General features: G+C 36.6%; 2 protein-coding genes across 2 annotated transcripts in view; both read right to left on the bottom strand.

Moving 5' to 3' along the window:
• Positions 1–3,318, bottom strand: part of rsl1d1 (ribosomal L1 domain containing 1) — an 11,528-nt gene extending 8,210 nt beyond the window's left edge. The window contains exons 1-4 of the mRNA XM_016542502.1: positions 3,222–3,318; positions 2,712–2,851; positions 2,472–2,610; positions 2,092–2,240 (exon numbers count right to left, since the gene is read on the bottom strand). Of these exons, the coding sequence (XP_016397988.1) occupies positions 2,092–2,240; positions 2,472–2,610; positions 2,712–2,851; positions 3,222–3,287 (494 nt within the window). The 5' untranslated portion in view covers positions 3,288–3,318. The remainder of the gene's footprint in view (positions 1–2,091; positions 2,241–2,471; positions 2,611–2,711; positions 2,852–3,221) is intronic.
• Positions 3,319–4,614: 1,296 nt separating this feature from the next.
• The window catches only part of gspt1 (G1 to S phase transition 1), a 10,733-nt gene continuing 3,381 nt past the window's right edge, over positions 4,615–11,966 (bottom strand). Inside the window, exons 5-16 of the mRNA XM_016542491.1 lie at positions 9,792–10,028; positions 9,599–9,632; positions 9,298–9,375; positions 8,622–8,802; positions 7,998–8,152; positions 7,779–7,919; positions 7,589–7,682; positions 6,270–6,350; positions 5,969–6,142; positions 5,780–5,869; positions 5,492–5,660; positions 4,615–5,373 (exon numbers count right to left, since the gene is read on the bottom strand). Coding sequence (XP_016397977.1) covers positions 5,321–5,373; positions 5,492–5,660; positions 5,780–5,869; positions 5,969–6,142; positions 6,270–6,350; positions 7,589–7,682; positions 7,779–7,919; positions 7,998–8,152; positions 8,622–8,802; positions 9,298–9,375; positions 9,599–9,632; positions 9,792–10,028 — 1,487 coding nt within the window. The 3' untranslated portion in view covers positions 4,615–5,320. The remainder of the gene's footprint in view (positions 5,374–5,491; positions 5,661–5,779; positions 5,870–5,968; positions 6,143–6,269; positions 6,351–7,588; positions 7,683–7,778; positions 7,920–7,997; positions 8,153–8,621; positions 8,803–9,297; positions 9,376–9,598; positions 9,633–9,791; positions 10,029–11,966) is intronic.

Here is an 11,966-nt window from a genome sequence, read left to right as displayed (position 1 = left end):
GTCGCACAGGCAGAAAAAATGGTCGCAATCTGGAGCCCTGCTATATCATCTGAAGCCATTCCATATCTTAATGTGAGGGACATAATTTAGGTCTACAGAAACTCATCTTCCTTCTGCTGCAGCTGTCAGTCATTCTCCGCTCAGCATTCAAACAGCACGTCACGTTCAGTTATGACAGTCAGCACGGTTAAACTCTCTCTCCAAGATGATATATTCCCATTATAATACTTTAAGTTTAAGGAAGGAAGGAATTATCACAAATAGAAAGATTATTAGAAGCCTTTCTCTTTCTTTTTCTCATGATCTTATTTTCATGAATGCATTTTGTTAGAATACAAATAGTTAACAGAATAAACATGTTTAAATTGTATAATGTGCACCAAAGATTTTTTTTTTTTAAAGATATTGTTCTAAAGATATATATTTTTACTCAAATGTAGTTTTTCTCTGTAATGAGGAAGTGAGTATTTAGTGGATTATGTTAAACAAATGGCTTAAAAAAAGTGACCATTAGTTCCACAAACACAGTATTGATATTCTGTAGTGGTGTAGAAAAAAAAATAAAAAAATAGCGCTGGTGTTAGATATTGGCCGATTATTAGAATTTGGAATACTCTATGTAATCTTATGCCGGGCTCACACTACAGGAGTTTTAAAATCCTAACTGATTATGAAATCTGGTTGCAGCACACACATAAGGAGAATCTTTGCAGATTATCTTCCCTCAAATCTTAAACATGCACACACTACAAGATTTTAACATCGTGGCGCATCACACACTACAAGATATTATTAAGATTATCATGCCAGAGGGAGCGCCTCAAGTGATCGCCTCGTGTAATGCGTGAGCAAGAATCTCACCGCAAGAATCCGCAAGCGGGTTTCCTTCACTCGTCATTGATATTTCAGTGATGTTTACATATGTTAGCTAGCCTGCTAGCTGCTTTCTACACTCACCCGGTACATTCAAAACGGAGGCGATTTCACTCCAGCGCTTCTCTTTCTCCTTATGGTTGTGATACGTTTTCGACACATTATACAGACAGTCGTGTTACTATAAAACGTCAAGCAGTTTCCTCCGTCTCCACTATCCAAATGAGCCGTACAGCAGCTGGTTTGCAACTGTGCATTGGCTATTGTGAAATATATTACTGACGTAATCATATAGCCGTCATCATCCCGATTTAAATCCTAAATATCAAACATGTTTGATATGATCGGGGCGGCCCCGATTTGTGTGCGAGCAGATCGGGAGGTGCAAGATTCGATCGGTGAACGCCTCACATTACCAGATAATCCGCGCCAAACATCGGGACCGATCGAGGGGCTCAACAAGATTTTTGCTCCGATTCTCGGGAGGGGGAAATCGGGGCTAAATCGGGCTAAAAATCCTATAGTGTGAGCCAGGCTTTACACTGCAAAATAACTCAAAAAAGATTAAAAGATAACACCATAATTATTTACTGAACCCTTAAATTAATCACAATTACATAATGAAAGCCATAAAAAAAAGACAATTAATCGCGATAACCATGATTATTCTTAGACAATTAATAAACAGCCAAATTTCATAATCGTGACAGCCCTAGTTGTAATTCTAATTAAAAGTAACACTGACTCTGGTTTTTCATGTTTAATACTGTAAAGCTGCTTGATTTAAGGCTAACGTTATCTATTGTACAAAGTACTATATAAATGAACGTGACATGATTGGACTTTACTGGAGTAACTTACCGAACTGCAGAGCTCATGCAAACATCCACATCGCTGTGATGAAATCAGATGATTTATTCATCCAAACGCCGCTCAGCAGCTTCAGGTTCGGCTGCGTTTGCGTTGAACTGAAGCACGGTGTCTTCTCTTGAATTACATCCATGAGCGCTACACTGGTCAAACCGCATTATTGCAGGCTCTTACATTAGGTCATATGAGATCAAACGACTATTTGACAACAAAAATATTTGTTGACATTTTTTTATTTATTGTTGTCGATAATGTCGACTAATCTTTCAGCCCTAGTTTATACGTGTCTTTCTATCTCTATTCTGCACCAAAACGTTTGTGTGTCTGTACAGTTAGAAACAAACTTACTTCTTCCTTTCATAGAAATGCTTCCCAATGTGGGAGGGTAACCTGCGGCGGATGCGTGCGTCTGACAGAAACAAATCAAAGTTGCCCAGCAGTTTCCTTTTGGCTTCAAATGGCTTATTCTCAGTTTTCAACATCTTGAAAGGAATCACCTAACAAGAGAAAATGTGTTGTAAACATAAGATGACGCCATATTTCACAATACCTGATTGTTTCAAAGTTTGTAGAGACAAGCTCCAATAGAAAAGGAGACTCGTCTGGATACACGCTGAATTACTCTAGCACTTTTTAACCCATGACCAGCACTGAGACAGAAGGAAAGGGTTTGCTGAAGTGCATATAAATCTAGTAAACTTATAACAATTAGACAGATTAATTGGTACCTCTATGGCATTTTTGATCCCTCTCTCTCTGAGTAACTTCTTGTAGAATCTCACTGCCTGTTCTGAGGTCATTTTGGGTTCATCTCTGGTGAAGAGACACACGTCTCCTGAATCTGTCCTCAGCCCATGAGGTAACGGACTGTGGGGCAAAACACACTTGGTAAGAGCAATAACATACTTAATGAACTTAAGTTTCTCTAAATCAATGACTCTAGATTCATTTCCCATTGAAACACTTACATGCGAATGGTTTGCTCCTTTTTAGGGATTTTCCATTGAGTTAACAGTAGAGAGATGGTCTGACCATCATTCTCGAAGAGCTTTTGGGATGTGGAGCTGCTCTTTATATATGCCCGTAATGCCTGTACAGCTTTCTTTACCTGTAATACATGTTATTAACTAAATTAATGGCTTTTAAACTGCAGTAAGTTAGCTCTAATACCCAAACTCAGAAACAGCCATAGAACATTTTACAAAGACAGCAACCAAAATCATGACTAATACAACTGCATCAGGCACATACATAAAACAAATAATAAAAGCAAAGATAACATATGTTTTATTTAACTACTTCGAGACTTGGGTGCTTGGCACAGCAGTTACAGCTACAGCAGTTAGCCAACATGCAGCCTGGTTTGTTACTAGATTTTTACACGGTTCCCACCCAAACGTAAATATACAAACATATAACAAAATTATTACAACTTAACAAACATGTAAGGGTAAAACTATCAAATATTTCTAGTTTACCTGAGACCGATCAAGATCCAATTCATGTCGTGGGGAGTCCATGCTACACGTGTGTTGAGAAAGCATTAAAAGCGCATGCGCATTTCCGAAGTTCTTCTTCTTCTTCTTCTTCTTTAAATTTTATTGGCGGTTGGCAAACAAACTTAAAGGTGCATTTTACCGCCACCTACTGGACTGGAGTGTGGGCAGGTATTTCTGAAGTAAACGTCACAAGCACTTTTATTTTGAAAAGAGATTAGGGAACGGTCCGCGTGTCGTCACATCCGGCTTCGATTAGTAGCGTAAAAGACTTTCCGCCTGTATAAATTGTCTGTAGCCAATTTTGTCAAGAAAATTAAACTAACTTTGTTGAACTTGACAGTAAACATCAGTATTTCAAACGGTCTATTTAGCCTTAGACGATAGCCTACCAAATGTATAATCTTCCATTTTAACGTGAAACATTATGTAAGCGAGGCGATTGTCAGCCTTGCCTGTGTAAATTTAATTGTAGGATCTCCAACATTATTGGGTAATTACAGTAAACAGTAATAAGAATAAAGTAAAGTAAGTGCATGAAAGCAATGCTAACATTATTATTTTTTCTTTTGTATAGTCTTAACTCGTGTTTAATGTTTTATGATATATATAACCTTATTGCTCTTTAATGTGATGTTGTTTGTATGCTATTATTGCATTTCTTCAATAAAAAGCTGGTCTGACTATGGAGTATTGTGCATACATAAACAGCATGACTTGTGCACTCCCATTTAAATCATGAAATATGATTGTAAACTGTGGGTTTGATTAAACAGCTGTGATGCATTGTACATTAGTACTGTAAATCACAACAATCCCGTGCTATGGGCGTTGGCATTCATACAGGTTACAGCGGAATTTTACACAACTATTCGAAGCTTCTGCATTATTTCATTTTCCTGCAGCGTTTAAATTTAATAGTTATAAAAATTCTGATTTAATATCATACTTTTATTATTATATTATTTTCTAATATTCATAAAATATTTATTATAATAAATATAAAATGATCATATATTATTTATTCAAATGAATAGAGACCAACGTTTTCATTTCTTGCGGACGTTTATAAATATACAAATATATCATATTAAAATGGTCTAAAAGTAAGTGTAAGCAACTTAATAAATGAAATGAAGTAACATTATTAATAATACGCTGTTGCATTATTCTCTGCCTTAATCATGCCCATTTGGCCTTCCAGCTAGAATTACTCACATGCAGTGCAAGTTCCAGGGCATTAAACACAAAAACAGCTAAGAGCAAACATCCATTTTCATTTGAAGTCATTTTAGTGTTTTATTTTTTGGAAGTTTGATGTTTACATCCCCAACAGGAGTGTACAGAATTTACACCAGCTGATATGATAAGTTTGTTTTTTTAACCACATGGGTGCATCTGTCATTTGTTATGTAATGACATCACAGTAAACAGATTCATCTGTTCATCTTGTGCATTATTACATCTCTAAATAAGTGTCATTTTATTTGAAGGACCAAGGCCTCTTTTACGACCTGATCTTGACAATTATGACTCTTGCAGGACTTGCCAGGTAAAGAGCAAGGGTACTGGCAAGCTTAGACCCTGTATGGACCCCTTTCATGCCATAACGAAACAGTCAGCAGTCTCTAACTGCCCAGATGATGCTATTGTAAAGTGATATGCAATCAGAGACCCTGCATTCTTATAAGGGGAAATGATCTGAGTGTTATGTTTGAATGGGGCACACAGTAATGGCATTAACCTTTCAAAGAGATGACACCAAGACTCCCTCTCTCATATTTTAACATAAAATTAAAAAGCGGACAGCTTAAAAGAAAATTGCATCCATTTTAAGATTATGTACCAGTGGAGAGAAACTGGCTTTAACAATTGGGCTACATGAGTGGCATAGCTGAGCTCTCAATATGAGAAAGCTGTCACACTGAGCTTGTCTTTCTATATTAATGTTCTTCCTAAAATTGATACTGTCACTTTGATAATGTCCTTTTTCCAAAGTAATTTTCTTAGACTGATCCACAGTGGGATCACTGGATCCTCCTCAATCCCAGAGTGCACCAGGGAAGTCCTTCTATCTGCATTTAGTCCTTCTCAGGTACCAACTTCAGCACCTTGCCAATTGCGATTGTCTTACCTAAAAAATAACATAAAACATCTTAAATTTTAGTATTTAGATAGAATATTAAATCTATCATTGGACTTCTGAAAATTTGATATTTGAATTATTATATTAGATTTTCCTAATATCTTACCCTCATCTCTTAAGGTGAAACGTCCCATCTGAGGGAAGTCTTTAAAAGTCTCTAAGCAGATCGTTCCTGCGGCCCTAAGACGGGCGATGCATACTTGGTCTTGTTTGACGAAGCGTGGACGAGTCTTGCTCTTGTCTCCTGTCTTCTTGTCCACCAGACAGATTAACGCCTAATTGTGGAGGTTTTTAGGAACATGACAGTTAAATATTTTAGGCTACCAAACCATAGAGCTCTGTTTTTACACCTTTTATGTCTGAATGTTTTAGGAGTGCACACAAAATAACTTACTGTTATCTGCACTTCTTCTATGCAGGTATGGATGTGTAGTACTGCATTGTAACCTGGGCATATAATGGATTTGTGCTCAATAATGACAATCTGTGAACAAGAACGAAGAAAAAAGCCATTAGGACTTGCTTAAAAAATGACTAAATGAAATAACTAAACAAAATATTCTCCCAGTGTTGAAATCCTTACCTGGGCATCAAAAGTGCGCCCTGAGTGGCAGAGGTTCTCAGCATTGCATAGGATAAAGCCTGGGAGAATCTCTTCCTCCTCAATGCCTTTGAGCCGGAGCTTCAGGTTTTCACCGGGTCCAGCGTAGTCCGTCTCCACATCATCAGAGAGAAGGCTCAACACTTCCACCGTGTGCTGGGAAATCAGAACAAACAATGTTTCAGACATTGAATGTGAAAATGCAAGATAATGGCTAAGATTCATGATGGTTGTGATAACAACAAACTGTATTTGTACATACTATTGTTTGGTACAGTCTTACCCTATTTGGCATCATAGTAAGTTGTTGAGCTTTCATGATACTTCCAGATTCCAGTTTTCCAAGCACCACGGTGCCCATGTCCTACACAAAAGATTATAAAGGAGCATTATGGACTCTATCTGCCGATGTTAGAGGTTTTTTTAAATTGATCAGTATCGGGCAATATTAATTTTGCTTGCACCTTTGCCATCATTTAACACTCACTTAAAGTTCATCATTATTTTACTATAAATTTTACTGTTGTGATGACTAAATTCACTTGTAGCATTTTAAAAAAAAAATCATTTAGACAAATAGTATAAAATTTTAATACTAACCAATATCTCATGACAGAATGTATGACTAAAAATATGAGCTAAATGACTAAAAGTAAAAAAAAAAGTAAAGAATGTAACTATTTTACATTTTGAATTTGTATGAATTCGTACAATTTACTTTGTAAAAGAAAGCGTACAATTTTTAGGAATAAGCTTAAGAATACGTTTTTTTTTTTTTTTTGCAATGTACATTTATAACACTATACTTTGTGTTTTCTTACCTTGGCATTAAATCACAGAAACTACTTTTACTATTGGGGTCAATGGGAATGCAGAAATTATATTTGTTGTACTTTGTGTTCACCATCATAGAAGTTTAGCCAACTATGACGAATTTGAAATGTAAAACACGTTACAAACTACCTTAAGAGTGTGTTGGTTTATCAGTCAGAATTCTAATAATGGTGCGCATTATTTTTAACATTGGTGCATTTAAAAAAAAAAACTTTAGCTATCAAAGTTAGGGGGGAAAAAAACAATCTTTTTGGGTGTCAAAAGCTTATTTGAAGAACTTTCTCTCCAATTACTGACACTTCAATCTGATGGTAACCCCCAGCTCTAGCAAGGCAACTAAACAAGGCTTTAAATAACGTAATGAACTTAATCTCATTACATGTGCTGAACACAGGACCTAGTTTAGCTTATTGGTTTCATAATACCTCACACATGTAGTTTCAATGGGAAAAGAACTGCTGAGAAAACAATTTCCTTCTTCCATTATACTAGATAGTTTCCTGCCAAAACACTCCCTCATGCTGTGGTATTAAAATAATTGGAAATCATCAGCAGAAACTGAGACAATAGCAGTATTTGGAGCAGTAAGACACTCTTGACAGACACTCAGCATATTATTTCAGAGCAACAGATGCGGTTTTGAGGAGCATGTGGCTTATGCAAATGTACTTAGTGAGATTGCGTTTAACTGTTCTAGCATCTGTCAGCATTACAAAGTCATTAAACCTGCTATCAAATGTCAAGATAACAATACCATCTTTCATTTACCTTGTATTTATCCACAATAGACAATCGGATGGGACCATCACTTGATCTGTTGAAGTTTGGCATGCTGTCCAGATGTGGAATGAACGGTAATCCCCTATACAAGTTCAGAGTTGAAATAAATTGCCAATTGTCACTTTCACCTTCATATATTGACGCTAGCCTGAAAAATGACATGCTATACAGTACTTACGTGTACCAAGGGCACAGCTCGGAAGATTCTTTCAGGTTGGCTCCAGTCATTCCAGAGCAGGGCATGAAGTGAATGTCTTTCTTTGGATTAAAGCCCACCTTCTTCAGAAATGGCACTAACTTCTCTTTACATTCCTCGTATCTGTGGGAAAATGTGTACTAATTGGTAAAAGAAGGACAAGATACAAGAATAAAAACGTTAGAAATCTACTTTATTCACCTATCCAAACTCCAGTCCACAGTGGGATCGTCCATTTTGTTGATGAGGACTATCAGATGTTTGACTCCAGCTGTTTTGGCCAGCATGGCGTGCTCCCTTGTCTGACCTCCCTTTTCAAAACCGGTCTCAAACTCGCCCTTTCTGGCAGAGATGACCTGAAGAAAAGCAAGGTTTTCTTAAATGTCTGTCAATAAATCTAGACAAAAATAAAGTCAAGAGCTGTTAATTTATTTATTTAGTTTAATATATATCTACACTACCATTCAAAAGTTTGGGGTTGTTAAAAAATATTTTAATGTTTTTGAAAATAGTCTCTTATTCTCATCATGGCTGCATTTATTTGATCAAAAATACAGTAAAAACAGCAATATTGTGAACAATATTACAATTTAAAATAACTGTTATTTAATATATTTTTAAATGTAATTTATTCCTGTTATGGCAAAGCTGAATTTTCTACAGTGCTTAATATTTTTGTAGAAACATTTTGTGATACATTATTATTAAGGATTCTTTAAAAAACAGGAAGTTCAAAAGAACAGCATTTACTTTGGCAAAGACTTGTACAGCTTAGCTACAGAGCTATAAGCAATAATCAGTCCTGCTGTTTCAAGAGGAACTCACCAGCACTGCCAAGTCAGCTTGGGATGCCCCTCCAATCATGTTGGGTACAAAGCTTTTATGGCCTGGGGCATCAAGAATAGTAAAGTGCTTTTTCTCAGTTTCAAAGTAAGCTCTTCCAACTTCTACTGTTTTCCCCTTGTCTCTTTCCTCTTGGTTTGTGTCTAGAGCCCAGGAAAGATACCTGCAGGGACAAACAGACGTATGAGATGTCATTTCAACCCAGTCTTCATCATGAGAGCAAACATTTCACTCAAAAAGACATGAAAATTTGATGTGCTCACACAGACATCCAAGACTGACTATGCCATAAGGTTTTCTTATCTTAGACAAAGCTTTTTAACCAGACTTCATGTTAATCAGACTTCAAGACATTTATAATGTTACAAAAGATATCTAATTCAAATAACTGCTGTTCTTTTCAACTGTGACACTGAGGACTGGAGTAAAAAAGGCTGCTGAAAATTCAGCTTTGCCACCACAGGAATCAATTACATTTCAAATTGTATAAAAATAGAAAACAGTTCTTTTAAAATTGAATAATATTTCACAATATTACTGTTCTTACTGTATTTTTGATCAAATCAATACAGCCTTGGTGAGCATAAGAAACTTAATGAGACCATACTTTTCATAGTCAGTAGTGTATGAAAAGACATTAATAACAATGTCTGTTTACCAAGTCTCTCTATTCTTCTCTTTCGCCTCCCGTTCATATTTCTCCAGCGTCCGTTTTTCCACCATACCAGTTAGATACCTTAATGAAAAACAATTAAATACGTATGTGTTATATCATATATCATAATCATATCAATCTTTATTACAGACTCAAGGTCCAAATTAAAGGGGAAAAAAACAAACAAGACAATAGGACAACATATACAACCCACAGCATCTACCACCACAATAAAAAGTTATAATGTATAACAGGACGTTAGGTCAGTCAAGGCTTTATTATAAAAAAATCATGGTTGACTCACATAATCTGTCCACCAATTGTAGACTTGCCTGCATCTGTACAAAAAAAATTAATAAATCAGGCAATAAAATCAATCAATCAAATAAATAAATGATTCTGGATATAATGCTTGCTAGATAAGCAGGCGTTGTTACAAAGAAAATATAAAACTGTATATTCCGACACTAAATGACATTCTAACTATGTTAACATACCCACATGTCCAATGAACACTACATTCACGTGTTCTTTCTTAGGGGCGTCCGGTGGAGGAGGAGGCAGCTTGGGAGTCGGCATCTCCTCATCCTCCTCCATCATTTCATCCTGTGCCTCATCCCCACAAAATCCTGTGTCCGCCGGGGATCCACCTCCTGGTTCCTCCTCATCCGGCTCACCTTTCTGCTCCCACGTCTCCACTGCACTGGCATCTGTCTCTCCATTCTCCACTGCAGCTGCAGGGACAGTCGCATGAACATGTTTGTGTTTAATGGATGCAGGATTCAAGGTTAAGATTTACTAAAACACTGACCTGTTCGTGGAAAATACAGAAACAAGCCAACATACAAGCCATATTGAAATGATTCAGTATCTAACACAGTCCTTTAATCATAACCAGTGTTATTTCAGTTGTGTCAGCTCAGCTGTTTAGTAAAACAATGTCATTTAGCTACATCTCGGGAAATGTTTTTAAAAATGTAAATGCTTCTTATTCTAAAAACAGCGAAGGACCTCCTGAACTTGAAGACAAGCAAACAAAAGAGTCTGTATGGCAGGGTTGCCAGGTTTTCACAAGAAAACCCGCCCAATCGCTACTCAAAACTAGCCCAATCACGTTTCGAGGGGGTCCCCAGTTAATAGTTAAAAATCGCGTTCCGGGGGGTAAAATACACGTTTCTTAGTGGGGTTCCCCTGCTAAAATTCGCATTCCAGGGGATAAATATCATTATTGGTGTCGCTTCAACCCCCGGACATGAAAAACAACCTGCGGCAAAAGTGTTAAATTAGCCCAATTCCGCGGGAAAACCGCGGACTTGGCAACACTGCTGTACGGGCTAGTAAAGGATTATTCACTATAAATTGAAACATTTCTCATCATTTACTCCTAATTCATGATGATTTGTTTAAAACCCATATGACATTTCACAGAACACAAAAGGACACATTTTGAAGAGTGTTTATATACAGGACAAAAATAAATATTTTGTCATCATTTACTCAACCTCATGTCATTCCAATATTCCAATATATGACTTTCTTTCTTCTGTGAAACATAAAGGAAGATTTTGAAAAATGTCTCTGTGTTTTTTGTCCATACAATTGAAGTCAACGGGTTCCAATTTTGTGTTTGTTAAGTTCTTCAAAATGTCTGCTTATATGATGACACAATTTTTGGGTGGTCTATCCCTTTAAGAATGCCAAAAAAGGAAGAAATCAATTATCAATGTATTCATTTTAAAATTAAAATTAAAATGTAAATAAAGCATTTTTCCAATTGGCAAATAAATAGACAAATCTAAAACTGTTTATTTAATTCACATTTAAAACCATTTTTAAATGCAAAAATTAATTAACTGAAGTTGTGTGGACTACTTATTGTAGGAAACATGGTGCTTTTGCATCCTTTTTTGAAGCATGAAAGCTTCATTCACCTTTCATTGCAGTTCATGTAAAAGAGTGACCAGCACAGGGTGTCTCCTTTTCGGGTTCCAAAGAAGAAAATGAGTCATATGGGTGTGAAACAGCATGAAGGTGAGTAAAAGATTGAAGAAATTTTCATTTCTGGGTGGACTATAAGCCAGTAGTTCCCGACCAGTGGGCCGGGGTCCACTAGGTGGCATCGAAAAACTTAAATAAAAATATTTAAATTAACTTATATTAAATGGGTCATATGATGTTGCTAAAAAGAACATTATTTTGTGTATTTGGTGTAATGAAATGTGTTTATGCGGTTTAAGGTTCAAAAAACATTATTTTCCACATACTGTACATTATTGTTTCTCCTCTATGCCCCGCCTTTCTGAAACGCGTCGATTTTTACAAAGCTCATCGGTCTGAAAAGCAAGGTGTGCTCTGATTGGCCAGCTATCCAGTGCGTTGTGATTGGCCGAATACCTCAAGCGTGTGACGGAAATGTTACGCCCCTTACCATATTGTGATGCCTTGTCCCGGCCGGAGCGACGAGACAAAAACATTAAAACCCATTATAAACTAGGCATTTGTTTCATCCAGTGGGGACATAATTACGGATTATAATGACTTATACTGTATTTTTACGCGTTGCATCGCGCCGCGTAAACAAAACCATGTCTGCATTTGTGATCGGAGAAACGACAAACAACAAGCCCTACTCTACACTACCCAAAAAACTCGCTTTAAATATAAAAAAAATA

Source organism: Sinocyclocheilus rhinocerous, unplaced genomic scaffold, assembly GCF_001515625.1.
Source record: "Sinocyclocheilus rhinocerous isolate Xijiao unplaced genomic scaffold, SAMN03320098_v1.1 scaffold1390, whole genome shotgun sequence".
In the NCBI taxonomy this organism is placed as follows: Eukaryota; Metazoa; Chordata; class Actinopteri; order Cypriniformes; family Cyprinidae; genus Sinocyclocheilus; species Sinocyclocheilus rhinocerous.
The sequence above is the reverse complement of the archived record's forward strand: the minus strand, read 5'-3'. Positions and strand labels throughout refer to the sequence as shown.